We start from the raw sequence: 23,375 nt of genomic DNA on the forward strand, positions 1-23,375 counted from the left end.
AGAGTCCGCTCTCCCTCTCGAAATGCTCTCACATGGCCACGCGTATATAGCCTCTGCCAGGGAAGTCCTACTCATTGCCTTCTCGTGGCGGAAGTGTTGTTTACGAAAATGAGAGGACGAAAAGCGAATGTCCGGCGCTTTAACCGGATTCCAAATCAATGGTGCACATGGGCTCCAGTATCCTGCGGGAACAAATGGCGTATGAACCAATCGTTGGTCACCGGCTACCATGGGACTGCATCTCCTTACTATGCTCCACTGCCTTGTGGGTTAGACCTTTAGGTCAAAGGCTCGAGGAGTGGCCCCCTAAGAAAACCACCTGCTTCGGTTTGGGCACCCGGGCAGTATCACAGCCCACACACAAATTGATGAACTCTTTATGCCTATGGAAATTACCTTTCTCGCTTTGAAAAACAAACAATTGATTCAGATTATTATCATTACAATTATTGTCATTATTAATACTATTATTATTATTACTACTATTATTGTAATTATTATTATTATTATTATTATTTTCCACACTATTCACCCTCTTTTATACTTATACAGCGGCTCGTCTTTGGTGGAAATTCGACTGTATCTAAACGTTCTCGAGTCACTGTCCGGTTGAAAATTGTATGTTACCACCGAATACGAGGACTGAAGCAGTTTTTCTGAAACCACGCGCACCATTCAAACTGGCTGCCTTCAACGTTCGCACATTTATGCAGGTCGGACAACAGATAGGGCTGACTATGTCTTTGGAAAGTCTTAATATTGATGTTTGTTGTCTATCCGAGACCCGTATTCAAGACTCTGGCGAAGTACTACAAATTCGATCTCCATCTGTCGCTTCGAAAAGCTTGTTTTACGTGCGCTTATCCGGGGACCCTGTGGCATCTTCGTCTGGTCTTGCTGGCGTTGGTGTCGCACTAAGCTCTAGAGCTGAGGCAGCACTAGTCGATTGGATCCCCATTAACAGTCGGTTATGTGCTGTTAGATTAGAAAGTTCCATCAAAGTGAGAAGAAATCGGCGTGAGAAACGATGTCTTTTCGTCATCTCCGCCTATGCCCCGACAGATTGCAGCCCGGATGCAATCAAGGATGAGTTTTACCACCAGTTATCAGTTCTTCTCCAGAAAGTGCGTTCGACAGATATTGTAGTACTAGCCGGAGACTTGAATGCTCAGGTCGGGCGTCTAGGCACAGAAGAGAGTCGTTTAGGTGGCCGATGGGGACTCGTTGGTCGCAGGTCAGATAACGGGGACCGTCTACTGCAACTATGCACAGACCACAACCTGTTTCTGGCTAGCACTAACTTTCGGCACAGTCATCGCCGATGTGCCACCTGGCGTCCTCCCTCTGCATCTCAAGCCTGGACTCAGATTGATCACATCGCGATCAGCTACCGCTGGCGTGGTTGTGTACAAGACTGCCGCTCCTTTTGGAGTACCTATCTGGACTCTGACCATGCCTTGGTCTGCGCCAATCTTGCCTTACTTTTCAGTGGCCAACGAAGTGACCACCACCAAAAGATTGATGTTAGCAAGCTGGTTGCAACTTCTGTTGCAAGTAAGTATCGAACCGAGCTAGCCTCTAGGCTAGCTACCACTCCACCGAAAAGTATAGATGAGCATTGGTTGCAATTGCATGACGCCATGAAAATGGCGGGATCAGTCAGTTGTGGGTTTGCGAAACGTCCCGCTTTTAAGCACTGGGTTTCTCCAGGTTCCTTACAACTCATTGAAGCCCGTCGGTCTACTCCAGGTGACCGTGAGTTTGACCATAAACGAAGGATGCTACGTAAGGAAATTGGGCAAAGCTTGCGTAAGGACCGAGAAGCCTGGTGGTCGATGCGTGCTAATGAGCTGAAGCAGCAGCTGCATCTGGTAACTACCGGAAGCTCTTCCAGCTCATCCGAGCCACTGGCAGCAAGAAGTCTGGTGTGAGTGAAACAATCTGCGAGGATGATGGGATGCCAATCACTAACATCCATCGACGTCTTGGACGATGGGCAGAATTTTCCTGAGGGCAGTTCAACTGGCCTGCTGCTCCGGCAACATCGGTCAGACTGTCCTGTCCTCCATGGCCAGTGACGACTGATACATCAAATGAGGAGGAAGTCCGCAAGGAACTCCAACTCTTGAAACGTTACAAATCACCTGGCCCAGATGACTTACCTCCGGCTCTTTTTAAAGATGGTGGTGACTTTTTGACTAAGGAATTGACGACGTTGTTTACAAAGGTTTGGGAACTAGAGGGTGTACCAACGTCATGGAATGAGTCGATAGTTGTCCCTATCTTTAAAAAGGGTTCACGTCGTTCCTGTAACAACTATCGGGGGATAAGTCTACTTCCGGTTGCGTCCAAGCTATTGTCTTCCGTCATACTTCGTAAGTTGTTCAAAACCCGAGAAAGATTGACTCGCGAGGAGCAGGCTGGGTTTCGTTCTGGTCGAGGATATATTGATCATATCTTCACCCTCCGCCAAATGTTAGAACACCGCCATACTTATCAAAGGCCAACAATAGTAGTGTTTCTTGACATCAGGGCTGCCTTCGATTCGTTGGACAGGACTGTTCTCTGGGATTGTCTATTGAAGAAGGGTGTGCCTGAGAAGTTTATGAACATCTTAACAGCCCTATATAAAAACACCTCGGGCATACAACCACCTCTCTCCATTGTTCCATTCGAGCAGTGGGGTTAGGCAGGGTTACCCAATCTCACCATTCCTCTTCAACTTTGCCATCGATGACATTCTGGAAACAGCTCTGATGGATGTAAGTAATGGTGGTGTGGATCTGTTGCCTGGAGAAAGACTTCTCGACCCTGAGTATGCGGACGATATTGTCTTACTGTGCGATAATGCCCAAGGCATGCAATCCGCACTTAATCAGTTGGCAATCAGTGTCCGTAGGTATGGTATGTGCTTTGCACCTTCGAAGTGCAAAGTACTTCTACAAGACTGGCAGGATTCTAATCCTGTACTCACTCCGGATGGTGAGCAGATAGAAGTAGTCGAGAAGTTCGTGTATCTGGGTAGCTGCATAAGTGCTGGTGGGGGTGTGAGTGATGAGATCAATGCACGTATAGTGAAAGCCAGAGCGGCTTATGCCAATCTGGGCCATCTTTGGCGCCTTCGTGATGTTAGTTTGGCTGTAAAAGGTCGGATCTACAACGCGTCGGTGAGAGCAGTTTTGCTCTATGCTTGTGAAACCTGGCCTCTCCGAGTTGAGGACGTTAGACGACTCTCTGTGTTCGATCATCGTTGTCTCCGAAGGATTGCTGACATCCAGTGGAAACACCATATCAGTAATGCAGAGGTTCGGCATCGTGTGTTCGGGCGCAGAGATGATAAGGCAATCAGTGTCACCATCTTGAAACACCGACTTCGGTGGCTTGGACATGTTCTACGAATGTCGTCCCAGAGAATTCCACGTCGTGCATTATTTGCCGACTCTGGGACTGGTTGGAAGAAGCGGAGAGGTGGTCAGTGCATGACATGGTGTCGTGGCATGAAAGAAAGCTGCAAAGGACTGGCTCCTGTCGGTCCTTCACGACTCCCTGGTTGGGGTCTGAGAGATGGTGCTACCCAGTGGCTAGAGACGTTATCAGATATGGCTCAGAATAGAAGCCAGTGGCGATCCTGCTGTAACCTTCTTTTACTTTCTTCATAAAAAGTGGTTGTGTCTCCTTTACCTGAAAGATTTCTTCTGATTGTACCTTTTCGTTCCGTCGTTACTACCACACTACCTTACTCCAATCTCTTCGTCATTGTTCTCTTTTTCTTTTGCGCTCTTTAGTTTTTTTTTCTACTTCTCTTCGAATTCTCATTGTTTTGTGTGGCGCATATATATTGGCGCTCTCTTGTACCAATATTCATGTGTTCAAATAAATAAATAATAAATGTTCACACTCAGATATAAACTGCCCACAAACGTCCAATAACTAGACTACACATATCTGTCGATTTCTGAAGTGCCTACATCTAACTGCGGTCGCCCAACATTTATCGTCAGTATCGACCAAGAAATAAGTGAGGGAAACTGGCTGAAATAATTTAAGCTGAGAATTCTATAATGTACTAAAGTATAATATTGAATGAAACTGATGATAATAAGTCGTTTCGTTCCTCTAAATGGTTCTCAACGACTTCCTATCAGTCTGAAATCAATGCTATCATAGAACTATCTAAATGGCTACCTATCTCCTTAATTTCTTCTGAAAAACTACTGCGTTGGACATAGGAATCAAAATGACCGAAATTCAAATATTTCATCCGGACGCAGAAAACGATCCAACAAACAAACGTTAATTCAGTTATATCAAACCATCGTATTCTCTTAACTGCGTGAAGCTTCATAGCGCCGCTTGGAGTCAAAGATCGTACTATTACACAAATTGTATGCGTAATTCACATGATACTGTACTAAAAAACAGTGTTATATGTGTGAACGATGCCTCTAATCAGCTATATAGTTGGAATTTTACCGGACATCATATGGAGAAAAGTGGTTTATGAAGTCGACTTTTACATAAATGTGAATCAACACTAATAATCTCAATAAACGGCATCTAATTTCTGACTACAAAAGTCGAACTAGCAGGTTAATGATTTCAGAAGATAATGGAATCGCAAAAGTGTTAACCTCTTCGTGTTCTAACTTTCAGTGCAATATAATAAAGCCTTATCGGTCCAGCATCATATAACAAGGAAAAGACACAATTCTAACCAGAATTAGGTAGAAAATTTTCAGTGAAATAAGACTCAAAAACGAGGAAATACGACGAAACAAATCCTGGATAAAAGCCGATTTATACAACACAAGGATAAAAATTTAGGAAATGACGATGTAGTAGATAAGACGCTTTTGGTTGGTTTTTAGATTATCCGCTCTGTTGCTGTCACATCTACCTGTCTTGCTCGAAGCTTGTAATGGTACAAAAAACGTTTTTGGATGCTTTATAACTGGGCTGATTTAAAGCACGAACATTCAAAATACATTGAAATAAAGTAACTCATCACTACAGCACGAATTTGGCCTCTTTTATGAGAAGATTTACCGAATCCATACAGTAAGGTGGGTCCGGTCGATTTGGATCTCAGTGAGTTAATGTTCTCACCACAGTCTTCTGTCAGATAGATAATGTTTCTATTTGTTTCAAAACATTTATGTTGTTCTGTCCCGTAACTATGTATGCGAAGTTTTACGCTGAGTTACAACGGATATTTTTGCGTCCTTTGTAAGTCTGACACGCACATTCAAAAACACTCTGAACATATACTCTGGCATCTTTATTATTTGCATTTTAATTGTGGCGACTGACAATCGATGAAGTCAAGTGATCACGCGTAACTAATTTCATATTCATACACCATATGGCTACCTGTTGTGAACGCATATCTTTGAGTACGGCTTCATCCAGCAAGTCATCACAATAGTTCTTACTAGCTCTTAGGGAAACTTTGTCAAACAGGTCAGAACATTCAATTTTCATAACAAGCCTGCCAAAGAAGGCAATGAGGTTCAGTTTAAACTAACTCCTCGAAATAATTAGCTTATAAGACATTCGATAGTAATGGTAATCCTGTAACGTTTGACGGATACTATTAGTTGCTGGTCCTCAGAAGACCATCAGTGTTACATTTCAGGAAAATCCACATTAGTCCCATTCACTCCCACATATATTTAACATAGTAGTGGGGTGTCAGTTTAGTTATAAACAAATTTGTCGTTCCTTGCGATCCATGTAGCCCCTAAAGAATCCTGATGAAAGCAATGTTTGATTCTGTCGCATCGGGGTCACTTTTATATTGCCCACTGTGAGCACCAGCATCTTCAGTTTATAGCCCTTCTCCTACAATTAAGCTTGTTTGCGATTAATTTTGTCAAGCCCTTCAACTAAATTATTTAACAGGATGTGTTACTCGACGGTAACAAATTATCTACGTTTTTGAATTATTATTATTGTTATTACTGTCATGCCTGCATGAACATGTATGCTCTATCACATGTGAGGGACTACACACATGTGCCTCCTTCTAGCATAAATGTTAGATGCTTAAACGTCGCTCGATGAACCATTCTTTTTCCCATGTATATGCGCTTGAATCTCAATAGTTGGTTTGACTCCGAGACCGCCTTTGTATTTGCTTGCTTGCGCGTATCAGCTGTTCTGCTCAACTTTGCTTGGTGTATTTGTGGCTTTATGATCTGTGTTATCCAATAATAAAATGTAGTCATGTCGACATCTGAATTCATACACAGTTAGGATTTATTTAGTAAAGAATAACAGGGTGACTGATACACGAAGCCTAAGAAGTTATATCGAAGCCAATCGGCTGCAGGTTTTGTAAAGAGAGTGATGAAAGATCGGTCTCTGTTCACTCCTCAAATTCATGTCCGTTACTTTTTCACAAATCACTGGCTTCAATCGCCGAATCTACACTATCTCGGATGATTAAAGTATAAGGTCTTACAAGAGGTAGACAGCCAGTGTTTTAATCTAATTTCGACCATCTTACAAACAACAGAGACCAAGACTACAGGAATAAATGCTCAGAAAACAAATATACCGGCAATAATTTTAGGCCACGATTGCTTGCATATTAAAAATGATTTCCAAGTGAAGAAACAAAATTTTCAAATTAATAAAATTGGGAATAAAATTAGTGTTTGCATGTGATGTTATCCACACCGTTTTCGTACCATCTGCAGTATATTTAATTATCGGGCGAGAGATCCAACCGAAATTGATGCATGCGTCAAATTTGATAGAAATCCTAGTACACATAAACTAATAGTTCCAATATCCCAACTCCGTTAGCACTCCACACCAAAAAGCGACTGTACCTCCTTTTCTCCCAGCTTTGGTAGCCTGGGCTGCTAATAACGAGGTATGCAATATAAGAACACAGGTGATAAAAGTATCTAACGAGCAACTCCATCTCTTACTTAGTTCGTCGTCACTTTCTCACCACACAAAAGAAGGAATGATGAACTCGAACTTTTGAAAGAACTGTTTGTAATCGTTCACTCTGCCTAGCTCCGTAGCACAATAGGTGACTATGGCAAGCGATCAGATCATGCAATCATATCCCTTGTTCGTGGTGTTTAGTCGTTCAACCTTATTGTTAGGTTTGTCTTCCATATCCCATGAGCACACTGATAAACAACAAACTTCTTGAGCTATTGATTCACAGATGCTAACGTTGTTGTGACCAAAACATCTGGATTTGTTGTAGCCAGCACTCTTGGATTCTTAATCTAGAACCCGCTGTGGTCTCCTGGACACACACTGGCACCATCCCTCCTCTTCACATTATCTTGTCTTAGGTCGTGCTTGATTACTTTTTAATGCACTTGCACTCGGGTTTCACCAAGCGCCTGAGTATAATGCTTATAAACCGTTTCCAAAACTCGAGTGACCGATGGTAACACAAATGAACACGGAAACTCTGTTAGCATTAGATCGAAAACTATGCAGACTTAATATGTATAACAACCTCATTGTTTAGCGCTAAATATATAGTAAGAATGCTTTGTAGCAAAGCATCATATATATGACATGACTTTTGTCACTTGAAGAGAAGCTATCTGAAAACGCGAATGGGTCCAAAAAACAGGTTCGAAATTGCCAAACAGATTGCATTTGTGTACGCGGCCATCACAAGATCAACCAGTTGTGACGGAATAAAAGCATTTCGAGCAGTACAGCCCAACAATTGTGCTGTTTTACAGCATTATCATGAGTGTAAAATAGGCCCAATTAGAGTCAGAATTCATTTGCCTTTTCATGGAAAGGAAAATACATGTGAAGAATGTGCAGGATTATACCCAAATGACGATGGTTGCTACGAACAGCTAAGATTTTGGGTCTTATGCGATGCATCACAAACACCTGTGTAGTCGACGTGTTCCTCAGTATTCCCGTGAATTCACTTAAATCCACAATGTATCGGTTCATCGTTCCTATTGCTTCCATACAGAAGAAATTCAGCGCCCTCGGACAAAATTATCTGTACTTAATAACCGAAACAACGCACATCCACGCGGTAAAACATACCATACATCATTCTTCTAGTTATTGGTATTGTAAGTAGAAACGATTCCAACTACTGATGGATATCTAAAATATTATTCCATTTACTTGTAGCGGTAAATACACACTTAAAATACATAGATCTGTGTGTCTTCGACACTGATACAAACCTCATTAGTCGCGCTGGACATATCTTTTAGCTGGAGTCGCTCGATCACACATCCTCACAAGATCACCATCGGGCTCGGCGAGATACCCACTCCTCACAACAATTAGCCAACATAGATCGATCACTTCTCGGCATATTGAATACCTCCTGATTATCACTTTCTAAGTCGTTCATTTCTAACGTTTGGTTCAACTGAGTTTGAGATTTTTCTATTATAACGTTTTCACGAATAAAAACGTTGCCAAACCATGAATATCTGTGACATCAAAGGAAGATTTGCCGTTTCAGGGCGATTTGACGACAAGGAGTACCATCAAATCTGCCGACAAGTCAAGTTAGAACCTCTCGTGATCAGGAGTGTTAAATCAAATCTTATATTTATACGTCGGCTTATAAATGGTATCCACTCCATTGTACTTAATCATATCGTCCTACAACCGGAGAAGCGAATGAAATGTTCTATCGATTCCGAGAATTTACCTAAATTTACGCTGAACTTTCTTCGTTATTCACAATTCAACAATATTGAAAAGACTCCCAGTAAACCTACGTTGCAGTTTAACTAAAACCCGATAAAAGAAGTATCGTTGATGAATTTTGTTCCGAACGTGGTCTGTGTCACTTATTAAACATCAGGGAGATTATAAATGATTTATTCAAATAACGTCCGATATCTATCTAATTGACTATAAAACAAAGTAGAGCATTTGTAATTCTGTTCGTTTTTTCAGTTGTTCTTTTTTGTCATTGATGGAGATGGACGAACTGTTCGGCATCCAGTGACCAACTGCCGGATGATTCGTCTAGAGCTCAGTGGTATTTCACTTGCCTTACAGACACATCCGTTATAGAACTTTTTTTCGTGTAAACCAGTGATTTGTGCAAAACTCGCGTTTGCAGAAAAATTACGGAATTCCCATTTATTCTGTCTCAGTTTTTGGACATGGTTAAGTCTTCAACAAAAAGAAGTAGCTCTACACTGCTACAAAGCAACTAATTTTCAAGAAAACAGTCACAAAGCAAGGAGCGAACCAAAGTGTATTCTAAAAGAAAGAGAAAGCTTAGCTTACGTTCTATGCAAAGACTTTGTGAATTCCACGCAGAAGCGGACCACATAAGTGTGAGAACACCTGAAAATCAAACAGCATCACAGACATTCAATCAGCCTGGAGGAATTCAAATACGGGCTGATTTCAAAAAGGGTAGTGATTTTTGTACTTGTTGTGATTATACTTGCTTTTGGTACTTATTGCACTAAAAAGCATTCTTGGTCTACTTTAACTAAGAGTTCTTTGGTTAAAGTTTGAAATTTTTTGCTACATTTTGTCCTGAGTACCTGTTTTTAGTCCTTGACTAACACTTGTGTTCACATTGTTATCATTTTTTGTTTTTAAACCTTTTAAATCGAATTACAATGGTTGGTAAGACTCACAAATGTGGGCAACCAAACTGTTTGTTCTCTGTTGAGGAGGGAATGCAGTGTGACGACTGTAAAAAGTGGTATCACAAAATATGTACACGACTAAGTCCGAAGGCTTACAAAAGATGCTCGAAGCCTAACTCGCATTGGCTTTGTGTGTTCTGCTGTACGGATAAAAAGGTACTAATACAGGAGGCTATGGGCCTATTGGCTTTGGCCTGCAAGAAAAACGATGGCGGAAGCACTGATAACAGGAGCACTGACGATGAAGAATATGTCAGTGTAGTAAGTGCTGCTACTGGACCCATTAAACACCTGACTGCGGTTGACGGGAACGTGAGATCTCCGTTGACATTAACGAGGAATGAAGTGTCGCTTGATATTGACATCGGCAGTCATACACCTCTAGTCGAAATAGAAGATCCGGATAAAACTGTCACCGTTCCACGTAGTTCAGGTGTGGCTGTTTTGAGTGGTGACAAATGGACTTCAGTAAGGAGAAAAAGAAATGGGAAGAAAAAGACTGGGCAAAACGCAGCTGGTCAGCAAGGTATTGGAAGGGATGTTATCGGAAGAAAAATCCTCAGTGAATGAAAAGACAGATCTCTCTGAGAGATCAGTCATTTTTCATAAGATAAGGGAATCTTCAGATAAAGAAACAAAGGCGAGATTTGAACATGATCTCAATCATATTAAGACATCATTAAGTAAACCACTCCCACATACAGTTTCAGGAGTCAGTATTTGTAAGCTTTATAGAATAGGAAAAAAGGTGGATTCCGAAAGTCCTCAGAAAAGCCGCTTCCTAAAGGTTACATTCAACACGGTGGAAGAAAGGAACCTGGTTCTAAGTACTTCACTTAAACTGATTGGATCCGGAATATATGTCCGTGAGGACCTCAGCCTAACTGACCGTATTAAGAGAAGAGCTGCAGAAGCGGAGATAAACGAGCGTCGCCGAAACGGTGAAAGAAACCTCGTTCTTAAGGGTTTTCAGATTGTAAAAGTTCGGAGCAAAACGATCCCCAAGCCACTCTGGGTGGCAAGGGAAAGCTCTCCACAGACTTAAAAGTGTGCTACACAAATGCCCGCAGCCTACTAAATAAAATGGCGGAACTCAAGTCAGTGGTGGATAAAGAAAAACCGGACGTTATCGCTGTCTCGGAAACTTGGTTAACGTCAGAAGTATTAGATAGTGAAATCCAATTGACTGGTTTCATAACCAGTAGGGCTGATAAATTAAACCGAAGGGGAGGCAGGGTTATTGTGTACACGAAGAGTACCCTAACTATAAGATTAGCTGAGACAGTAGCACATGTTTCAGGGACATGTGAACTGGTGAGATGTAAGTTGAAATGCCGACGGCAAGATATTGAATTAGTTGTAGTATATCGCAGTCCAGAATGTGTAGCAGATGATTTTATCCTAAGTAAACTTAAGTCCTGGTGTAACAACGGTAAAAGTCTTGTAGTAGGCGACTTTAATGCACCACATATAAACTGGGTTAACTTAGAAGTAGGGTCAAACCATGTCGTCGTTTGACTGCAAACTGTTAGAAACCTCGATTGGGTTAGCATTATTCCAACACATTAGAGACCCCACAAGATACGACTTAAGAAACTCTTCCTCTCCTTTAGATTAAGTTTTCACACACGGTGATGACGTTGGTCAAATGGCTTTTCTCCCGCCACTTGGGAGAAGTGACCATGCAGTCATCTTATTCAAATTCATGGCTGAGATTGCCTGTCAAACAGTTGCACCGGCCCGTCCCAATATATGGAAGGCAGATATGCAGGCAATTAACTCCGCAGCATCGGCTGAAAACTGGGGAATTGACTCAAAGACATCAGTACAAGAGACATGGACTCTATTCAGGCAGTTATACAATCGGGTAACTCAACCATACATACCCTGGACTGTCCCAAAGAAAAAGAAGCACGGACATCCCTGGATGGGGCGGGATATTCGACGTTTACTGAGACAAAAGAAGAAATGCTGGGACGTTGCCATCCGCCTTGACACAGCAGGTACGATGGAACGCTACAGATCGATAAGAAACGAGTGTATCACTAAAATTCGGGAAGCGCAAAGAAAATATGAAATGCAGCTGGCACAATCTACACTCAAGCAGCCCAAGAGAATATTCTCGTACATAAACTACAGAACAAGGATTCATCATTGGATTCCCAACCTAATTAAAGTAGGAAGTGAATCTGAAATGATAGAGGAAGATCAGGAAAAAGCTGAGGTTATGGCTGAATATTTTGGGGCAGTTTTCACTCAGGAACCTCCAATGTTATTATACGCTGACGATGTAAAAATTTGGCGAGTAGTAGCTGGAGACAAAGACGCATTTACTCTTCAGGCAGACTTAAATAATGTGATAAACTGGTCTAAAGAGTGGCTGATGCCTATCAACGCGGAAAAGTGTGTCTACATGCACTTGGGGGATTCAAAGGTTAATACGTACAACATAGGGGATGTGTCATTACCAGTAGTCCGGTCTCATAAGGATCTAGGGGTGACAGTGAGTAATGATCTTAAGACGACGGCCCATTGCCGGGAGGTCGCAGCCAAGGGGTTTCGAACCCTCTGGGCTTTAAAAAGGACATTCACTAAGCTTGATACTACCATGTTCACCACATTATTCACATACTTAGTGAGAACTAAGTTAGAGAACTGTGTTCAGGCTGCAAGCCCCTGTTTAAAAGGTGACTCAGACATACTAGAAAAGGTACAGAGGGCAGCTACGCGTGCAATTCCTGAACTCCGGGGTTTATCATATAAAGAGCGGCTTGATAAACTGAACCTCTTTACTCTGTCCTATCGCAGACTAAGGGGAGATCTAATATTGATGTACAGAATACTGAGAAATGATTTCGGACCTAACTTATTCTCTCTCTTTCTTCCCAATAGATCGGGACACCTCAGAGGACATGGCAGGCGAGTAGAAAAGCCAAGAACGAACAGAATACCCGTGGCATACAGGTTTTCACACCGAGTCATCAATACTTGGAACCTGCTACCTGAAGCAGTGGTGTCCGCACCTTCAATTGACTCTTTCAAGAGAAGACTGGACACTCACAGAAGCATACTAGAAAAGGAATAACATAGGCCGTAGGCCTCCTGTCCTTACTACACAAATCTGAATCTGAAATCTGATTGCAATAAATTGCTCGGTTCAAGGTCATTAGGGCGAAACAGCGGGCGATTTGGAGAGTGTTTTGCCATTTTATCGTGGCTCACCGGACATTGCGCATCACTTATAATGTTACCATCTAGGTTCAAAAAGTTGTGCACCTGTTTTACTTCATATCAAGATATTCCAGCAATTCTCCTACTAATACTACTATATGTTTTTCAGGTTGGTGAAAACATCGGTTATACACGATCGATTTTATTCAATATCTATACTTAGATATTATTCTTTTTTTATTCAGTTATGTAAATTTTCATGTTGGGGCCTAAAATATGTACATATAAGCTATTTTGGTTACACAAATCGACCGAATTTTGTCAGCGTACACATTTGCTGACCATGGTCAAAATCTGACTGTACTTTTATTTAGCTGTAAGGACCAAGGGGCTGAAATGCCTGTTTTCATCGTAAACAAGAGTGTCATTACTTAGGAGGGCAAGGTATTTGACCTTAAGTAACTGTGTAGAAACGTTTGTTGTCACTCTCTGATTGAATGATTGTGTTTATTATATTGCCTTTCCAAGCCACAAAAATTCGAGTTAAAGGTAACTACAAGATACCCTGACAGTTGTGATTGGGCAATCTAAATTCCATTATTTAAGTGAGATACACATATTTCTATAGAGATTTTGACACATGAAGCCTCATACGATGGCTAAAACCATTAAAAATGCCATTGGCACTATTTTTGAGTATCTTTTAACGTATTTAATATTCCATTCGTCACTCGTTCTAATGATAGTCATTGTAGTATGTCTGGATCCACGGGCTTGTCTTCAAATTTTTCTTCCGTACTTTCCCTTAGACTTTATATATGTAAGTGAATACGCATAACCTCCTCCTTGTCCTAAAGAAATGCCCTTCGTTGTTGTAGATAGTCTTTTTAAAATTATAATGTTGGCACATTTGGTGCCAATGTTCCAATACTACTCACACATTGCTAAAATATATTCCTATTTGAGATATCAATGAGACTCAGCTTTCTGAACACTGTTTTATTGCGACAACTGATTTGGTGATTTGATTATATCAAAGCGCTTTATGGAAGATCATTGGTTTTGGTGTGTTTTATAAATATTGGTTTGTTAGCTTAGTAAAGACCGTGAATATTCAACAGCCTTGATAAAGAACTTGTAAAAGCAGAGTTAAGTACTTTAAGAAAACACAGCCTTTTAAAGTTAATAACAGTTAGTGAATAATGCCTATGGTAAAGTTCGTAAAATCAAGTGTTGTGATACGATATTTGGTACAAACATCGTATTTTAGGGAAAAATTGTTGGTTTTAATTTTTTCTGTACAGCTGAAAATTAATAGTTCTATTTTCGACAAGTCCAAATTATTTATTAATTTTTAATAGGGCATTTCTATCGGCATTTCTGCTGCGATTCCATTTCTTCTTCAATCAAATTACCGTACCGGTGGCTATAATTTACAAGCAACATTTTCAATATCAGCTTGGCCTCATGCTATGAAACTTCTCTGGGCTCCAATAGTTGATTCAATTTACGTCAATTTTATTGGAAGACGGAAAACGTGGCTCATAATAACTCAGTATGCGATTGGAATTGAGTTAATTGTGCTAGCAAGTCGTATCGATGATTTGTTTGGACGTGACCCTAACAAAGCGTATAGTCAGTTAGGATCACATCATCCAGTTGCTATAATACCCTTAACTATAGCATTTTTCGTACTTACATTTTTGACAGCTACACAAGATGTTGCGGTTGATGGCTGGGCCTTGACATTGCTATCGAAGTAAGTTGTTTTATATTTGTTATTTTATGTATTTGAGCACAAACATTGGTACAGGGGGGCACCAAATACATGTGCGTCACACAATAACAATAAGACTGAAAAAACAGAGAATGTCAAGTGCGCATAATGAAAAGAAGGATAACGGACAGAAATTAGTGTATGAGAGTGAAATAATAATGGGAGAAACAGTTCAGTTAGGAAAAATACAACCAGAAAGCAGTTGCGTTCATTTTTATGAAGAAATTTACAGCGGTGCCGTCACTGTCTTCTATTCTGAGCCATGTCTGATAAAGTCTCCAGCCACTATGTTGCACGATCTCTATGACGCCAACCATGGAGTCGTGAGGGACCAACAGAAGCCAGTCCTGTACAGCTTTCTTTCATACCACGACACCATGTCATACACTGACTATCTCGACGCTTTTTCCAACCGGCCCGAGCGTCGGCAAATAATTCACGATGTGGAGGAACAGGGTCCTGTCAGTTTTATGAAAGTACTTTGCACTTGGAAGGTACAAAGCACATGCCATACATACGGGAACTGATTGCCAACTGGCTGAGTGCGGATTGCATGGCTTGGGTATCATCGCACAGTAAGAGAATATCATTCGCATACTCCATGTCGAAAAGTCTTTATCCAGATGACAGATCCGCACCACCATTACCTACATCCACCAGAGCTGTTTTCAGAACGTCATTGATGGCGAAGTTGAGGAGGAATGGTGAGGTTGGGAAACCCTGCCTATCGATATCATTAGCATACACCACAGCGTCACTAATGTCAAGAAATACTACGGTGGTCGACCTGTGGTATGACGGTGTTTTAACACTTGTCGGAGGGTGGAGATATGATCAATACATCCTCGATCAGAACAAATGCCATCCTGCTCCTCGCGAGTCAATCTTTCTCGGGTTTTGAACAATCTACTAAATATGACGTGAGCCAATAGTTTGGACGCAATCGGAAGTAGACTTGTCCTCTTTTGGTTTTTGCAGAAACGATGTGAATCCTTTCTAAAGATAGGAACAACTATCGACTCATTGCATGATGTTGAAACACCCTCTAATTGTCAGACCTTTGTAAACAACTCAGTCATTTTCTTAACCAGAAGGACGCCACCATCCTTATAAAGGGCCGGAGCAAGTCATATGGGCCTGTTGATTTGTAGCGCTTGAAGAGTTGAAGTTTCTTTACAGACTTCCATCTTGTTCAGTGGATCAGTCATCAAAGGCCATGGAGAGCAGGACAGTCAGATCGATGTTGCCGGGGCAGCGAACCGGTTGAACTGCTCCTCGAAAAACTCTGCCCATCATCCGAGACGTCGGTAGATTTTAGTGAATGGCATCTTGTCATATTTACAGGTTGTTTTACTCACTCCAGACTTGTCGCTGCCAGTGACTCGGATGAGTTGAGAGATCTTCCAGCAGTAACCAGATGCAGCTACTGCTTCCAACTCGTTGACATGCTCCGACCACTAGGCTTCTCGGTCCTTTCGCAAGGTTTGCACGATTTTACCACGTAAAACTCTTCGTCTGTGGTTAAACTCGTTGTCATTCTGAGTAGACCGACGAACTCCAATGAGTTGTAAGTAGCCTGAAGAAACCCAGTGCCTATAAGCGGGACGTTTCGCGAAGCGTCATGCGACTTTACTCGCCATTTTCATGGTGTCATGCAATTGCAACCACTGCTCATCCATACATTTCAGTGGGCTGGTAGCTAGCCTTGAACCTAGCTCTGTTTGATATTTCGTTGCAACAGCAGCTGCAATCAATTTGCTGAGATCGATTCGTTTCGGACGATGAATTTGTTGGAATGTGAGGTAAGATTAGCGCAAAGAAGGGCATGATTAGAGTTCAGATAGGTACTCCAAAAAGGAGCAGTAGTCTTGTACACAACCACGGCAGGTGTATATGATGGCGATGTGATCAATTTGAGTTCAGGTTTGTGATGCAGAGGTAGGATGCTGGGTAGCACATCGGCGATTACTGTGTCAATAGTGCGAGCTAGCCAGAAACAGATTGTAGTCTGCGTACAGTTGCAGTAGACAGTTGAGTTGTTGCTTAAGATATTCTGGCCATTGTTCTAAACATCTAGACTGACGGCTTATATGGTTGCCGTCTTTTTCCGAGATTTTCTCACTTACACTCGACTTTTTAATCCCGGTTTCTTTTATTATTCTGGAAAGCTGTCTTGTTTTACCTACAGTTGATTCCTCCTTCATCTCTTTTGCTTTCGTTGCCCACCACTGCTCACGATCGTTCTGTAGACTTTTGGTCAGCTTTGATCTGAATTTTTCTCTCTCTTCATGGTGTTCAGAGTTTGATGTGGTAAGTTTGCGGGAGTCTATGAGTGCAACAGATGTCGCAGAGATTCACTGGTTTTTCGTAACCCTTTGGTTCAAATCACTAATAGATATTGCTGCTGTTTCCACAGCTGATTGCATATCTTCTTAAGCAACATTTGGATCAGCCCCTTTTTCAAAATTGCTTAAGTGTGACTTCTCCTGGAACTTGCCTTGCCTTTCTCATTACTGAGTTCAACTCTAATGGTTCTTCTTAATGTAGAACACAGGCATGCTTATCGGCGTCCGACAGTGGTGGTCTTTCTTGACTTAAAAGCAGCATTTGACTCCGTAGACCGCGAGATTCCGTGGCAGTTTATGTCATTTAAAAGTGTACTTCGGAAATACATAAATCTTGTGAGAGCTCTTTGCTCGAACGCTACTAGTCCAGTCAGAGCTTATGGTGAACTGTCATCTGATTTTGCAACCTCAGAAAGCTCGACTGGCTTTTGCCAACTTACGTCACCTATAGCGAAGGCGAGATATCTGTCTATAAATATTAACGACGAGTATACTGCGCAGCAGTTCGTTCTGTCTCACTTTACGGCTGCGAAACGTGGCCAATTAAGAGTAAAAGATACTCGTAAGTTACTAGTATTTGATCACAGATGTCTTAGAAATATTGCTCACATGTTCTGGAATCACTGGCTAATTATTAGTGAGTTTAGGCTCAGGGTATTAGGGAATGATGGTAAATCAGTTGATGAGGTTGTGTATCTACATCGACTGAAATGTTTGGGCTATGTATTAGACACGCCCAACCACCTACAACCACGACACGTGATGCTGACTGGTGTTGAAGTGGCTGAACCAAAACATGGCATCAGTTGATAAAGTCACTAACATTTAGTCTGAGCCATGTTGTTAGATGCAGACTACTTTGTTGGGGTCCTTGCGACCGTCATAACGAGTGGTGTGAGACTGGGTGACGTAGCTCAGAATCGATCACAATGACGTAAGTGTATACGCTCTTTGTCTTCCCTTAAACCATGAGATTAAAATTACTTTATACATACTCTCTATGAACCAATCCTTTCTCCCTGTATCATTTCCTCATGTGCAATATTTATTTACATGTATTACTACCACTGAAGTGAGTACTTCTATGGCTTTCCTCATCTTCTTTTATTGTTGAAATATGGCGACTTGGATCAATGCATTTATGTAACTGATTCTGTATTTTAGGTATTTGACGGACTGATTTGAATGAATTCGTTCAAATGTGAAAGTTAGATTACATTCGTTATTGTATATCATTTACAACGGAAAATATATCAGTTGCTAATAAAAATCATTTTTGAACATTATTATAGCCTAATGTTATTTAAAGATAACCATTTAGTCTATATTTCTTAGTTGTCTAGATAAATTTGTGAATAATTTCAGAGGTTAACTAACTGAATAAAAGCCTTTGATCGTGGAAATAATCCCAAGCTATTCGTTTAGAAAAAATCTCCGACCATCATAAAACCAGATGATTTCAGATATAGGTATTGCGAAATTTAGTGTCTGCTGTTATTGTTAATTGACAATACGACAACTAGTCAGCTTAGATCATATACTTCACTGCGCATCGACGATCTTCTAAATATATAATCGAACTACTTCTTTGCTGAATTCTGCGTTGACTGGTTTTGGAATTCTCAGTTAGAAATTTGTTACGGACGGCAACATTGTTAAGAGCTGATATCTGTAACATCTTTAAGTCCTTACTCATCATATACAATATTTAGGTGCCATTCTCATTATTATAAGTGAATTTTCTGTCCCATTTTTGTTCATTAATTGTAATTTATTTTTAGTAAATTAGTGAAATATTTAATAAACAGCTATATTTCCATCAATTGTACATCAAAAATCTGTCTAGATTCTTTAAATTCATACTTTAATAATATGTTGAACTCAATTCATACAATATTTTATTTTTTCCTATTAAAATTTTTTAGGAAGAATGTTGGTTTGGCTTCTACTTGTAATAAAGTTGGACAGAGCCTTGGTTATGCGTTATCATTTATTCTCTTAGTTTGCTTAGAATCTCCTGATATTCCTAACAAATATCTTAGACGAACGCCTATAGCAGACAAAGGATTAATAACATTTTCCGGTCTGTATATATTGTACAAAAATATCATGAATTAGTTTTGCAAATTTTATTATTATTGTACAATTTATCGATGTGATTTGATCAAATGTTTAGAGGGTTTATTGAACTTTCTTAGTATATCAGTGATATCAATGTAAAAGTCAGAATCATTCTTATGGTAATCATTGTTAGGGGGATCTTGATAAGATGTCATAAAGTTATGTTTGAGATACAAGATTATCAGTCATAGGGTTTATATAATGATGGTCATTCTAATGTGATTATATGGCAGTTTTGATAGATACTTGTGCGTGATAGATTTATTTTTATCGTATCAAGTGTGAACTTGATATTTTGTTGTTGAGCGCTGTAAAGAAATGGTTTTTCTTTTCTTACATATTGCTAATTATTTGATATGTTTTTGCTTTTAAACAGGTTTTCTCTATGCATGGGGTTTTGGTTTCATGATATTTAACACAGTTTTGGTAATATTTAAACATGAAAAAGGCTCGAAATTGGATGGGATTATACGTCACTTCGTAAAAAGTCGTTTATTCAGTAAATCGAAATACTCGACGCACTCATTGAACAGTGAACAGACGGCAAATAAAAACGAACAAACGGATGGAAGTGAAAAAGTCTCATTGCTTAATACATATAAGACTATTATTGGTGTTATTCAACTGAAACCTGTCGCGTTGTATTTGGTATTGTTAGTTTTAGCAAAGGCGAGTAAAGCAGTTATATTAATTATCCATGTTAATTGATTTTTGTGTGTACGTGATACCGTATGATTGTTTGAGAAAGGATTCTATATTTTTTTCCTGTTTTAAATTATTACTGGCGAAGTTAAAGTATTTTAATCCGAATTTGTTCTCAGTGGGTAATATACAGAACTATATTTATATATTCAATAGGCATTGTTCGGCAACCTAAGCTTTCATAGTCCTTTATTGTGTATTATTCAGTTTGTTGCATAATTTTCGGATATGTATACTGTACAAAACGGAAGGGTATAATGTTGATATTGATGAACCAAACCTTCGATTTTTAGAGAGATTTATGCAAATTAGCTCACTATCTTATTCACCAATTCAGTTGAAGGTTTTCTTCAACATTTTAGTCATTAAGCCGAATCAGTTTGATCGTGAACATTCACGTTTATTTTGAACATATATCGTTGTATTTTTAATCTGACATAACTAGTGTTCATATTTGACCACTTCAGTATACATTTCAAACTTTGTATACTAATTTTCAGTTATTTTTTTAGCAACATATTTCAGTTTGTTTTACTTCTTTGAATTGTTGTTTGGTTATGGATCAAATATTGTTTTGTTTATCTGAAATTCCATACTTCTTTAAAAACTGCGAACAGTTTCTTTGTAATTTATATCTTTTTAGTTTGGTACATCAATTTTCTCGTGAGATTTTTAGCTGACATATCAAATCTAGGATTCTTAAATCCCTGAATGAAAGGCGTTGAAGCAATGGGAAATATGTGTTCACTTTCAATTTTCTTTTCTGAACCCAGAAATGGAGGTTTGTTTTTTAGGAAAAAATATAGATCGTGATAGTATCGTTAGTTAGACAACAGTTAAATAAAAGACAATATTTTTCTTTATCATTCGAACAAGACTTTAATTAAATATACTGTTTTTATTTTGGGTGCATGGACGATCTTAATTCATCAAGTGAATTATGCTTACTGAAAGTAAATTGACAATGTTTTCGATTTCCAATATTTTCAATATGATTGTATTGAATACAACCCTTAAAACGTTCCTGGTACACTATGTTTTAACAGATTCTTCCCAGTTTTTAAGGTTATAAATGCACCATCGATTAATGATGTACTGAAGTAATGTAAATAGTGAAACTGATGATTTGCTCAAATAACCAGCCTTAACAAACTTAATCAGTAGAATTCAGACGTACAAATCATTGACAGACTGAATTAACGTATTATCAAACTTGAGTTTGTCATGGACATAAAGAATATTCAACTAAGATGGGACTGTATCAGGTCATAAATGATTGATCAAGAATAACATTGAAGGTTGTAAAACAGCCATTGACCATTCATTTCTCTGTTTAATTGTACTTTGTCGGTTTTTCTAATCTTTTGTTTTACTAAAAATTATTTTGGTTTTCAAAAATGTATGAAGTATATTTCCCGAGGTTTATTTACTGTGCGAAGTATATTCTAGTTTCCCTATAATTGTGGCTGTCTATTCAATAACTATGAATTCAATGATACCTAATTTAATACAAGCTTCGCACAATTTCATTCAATTATGAAACGATCATTCGTTTTCAAAATGAGTGTTGACCATAATTGGTAGATGTTTTCAAGTTTTAACGTTGATACTGTAGAGTGCTTAGTGAACGATAGTTTAGACTTGTGAAACGTACGTGTAAAATATAATGTTTACTGATAATGTGATGGTCTCAGATTAGAAATCCACAAATACTTATTGGTAATGTCGAAGTTATACATGATTACTTTTGGCTTTGATATCTAATAAAATTAATGTTCTCCTCAGATTGTTGAGCAATCCATTTTATAAGAGTCAAATTATAGTAAATGAGGGATTTTAATGCTAGTATCTACATTAGCCGATTAACTTATGATACTACGTTTTAGATGGGGTTTCTTTGAATTAGTTATTGGTAGAAATAAAATAAAACTTATTTCGACTTCACAGATTTTGGTTAATGATCCTTCTTTCCCTAATATGCATGTAATTTGAAACAATTATAAGTCAGTCAGTCGATCATATGCAACACAGAACATGACACATGTGGATTAATTCAAGTTGCCACAACACTTTAGCACAATTGTTTCAAGACAAATCCTACGTTGGTAAAAGTAGTAACAGGATCAGTAGCAGTAGAACAGATTAACTATGGAAGGAAAGAGAGAAGACTTAGTATGAAATTTTGGAACTCAGAGAATAAGGGGACATAAAGAATGAACTCACTCGAGCCATGTTATCCAAAGTCGCTCACCACTGGTTAAGGGTGGTTGGGTGGACCCCAGTCAAGTAATCTACATCAAGCTTTATGTCTCAGTCCAATAATTAGTATATTTATAGACTGATAGTACGTCTTGATTTGATCACTCCTAGATTTTTAACAGCCTGCTCCTACGCCAGCCATAATCGGGGGTATAGGTAGGCGGTGTTTGTGTTTACCTAATACATTTCTCAATCACCTCTGTTAATGAAGATTTTCTACCTCATCAGTCGATTTCCCATCTTTACCTAATACCTTATGCCCAACCAACCAACCGAGATTTCATCAAACATCAACCAACCAGGGCTGATAAGAGCTCCAAGATTAGTTAAGTGGTTGACTCGCTTAACTACCTCACTGACTATCATTAAGCTAGACGTTGACGCAGACCAGTCTTGGAGCAACATTCCGCATTTAGAGGGAGAATCACATCCAAAAATTGTTGCATCGTTCCTTAAGGTTGTTAGAAGACTCTTTATTTTGACGACGTTTTCACCGAAGAAAGTATACTATCTGCTTATTCCAAGTCAACAAGTGAGTTTCCTGGTAAAACACCAGCTACTGAAAATTCAGGCTACGAGAGAGCTATTTCTAAAAAAAATCACATATGATGAAGTTAAACAAAAATAGAGAATGTTGATAGCCTTGATGAATACCATTTAAGGTTAACAATTCCAATAACAGTTCTTCATAAGCTCTAACTCGATCAGTGGAGCTCAATTATTTCTTTTTGATAAACTTACCTGTTTAATTGTGTTATTTTTTTCCCATTATTATTGTTATCATTATTATTACTATTATTAGGTATGTGCTTTTGGTACATATAGAGCTACAAGTTTAAAGATAATCGAACAGGGTTTTTCTAGAGAGAAACTGGCATTATTAAACCTTGGATTTTTGCCAATGGATTTTTTTTTACCCTTCTTATTTATGCGTTTTACTACTGGACCGAAACCATTGACTTCTGGTCTAATGATATTTTTACCAAGGTAATTATTTTTGCTAATTGATATGGTTTTACTGATGTAATCACTTTGTATTTTCATCACCATTAATGCAATCTGTTATTTTTTGTGGTCGTTCTAGCCTGCTACTGATATGCTAGTTTCTTATACGGGAACACAGCCATCTACTTGAGTGAGAAAAGCAAGAGTGAGTACGGAACGTGTTATGGATTATGGCCTGCTGTCTAAATTCACGTAAGAAAACACCAGTCATAATCCGTTCAGCACCAATGATCTTGAATCGACGCTAAGTTGTTATTGATTCACGATACATATAATCTAATTACTTAGTAATTCTACAATATGAGTACATATATAATAATATTCCATAAATTAGTTCTGGAAGATAACATTTCTTCT

General features: G+C 39.2%; 1 protein-coding gene across 1 annotated transcript in view; it reads left to right on the top strand.

The window, feature by feature from the left end:
- Positions 1-23,375, top strand: part of MFSD3_3 (Major facilitator super domain-containing protein 3) — a gene marked incomplete at both ends in the record, with an annotated part of 48,536 nt that overhangs the window by 20,401 nt on the left and 4,760 nt on the right. The window contains 4 exons of the mRNA XM_051218404.1: positions 14,171-14,568; positions 18,857-19,014; positions 19,429-19,721; positions 22,816-23,000. Of these exons, the coding sequence (XP_051073330.1) occupies positions 14,171-14,568; positions 18,857-19,014; positions 19,429-19,721; positions 22,816-23,000 (1,034 nt within the window). The remainder of the gene's footprint in view (positions 1-14,170; positions 14,569-18,856; positions 19,015-19,428; positions 19,722-22,815; positions 23,001-23,375) is intronic.

Source organism: Schistosoma haematobium, chromosome 1, assembly GCF_000699445.3.
Source record: "Schistosoma haematobium chromosome 1, whole genome shotgun sequence".
Classification (NCBI taxonomy): Eukaryota; Metazoa; Platyhelminthes; class Trematoda; order Strigeidida; family Schistosomatidae; genus Schistosoma; species Schistosoma haematobium.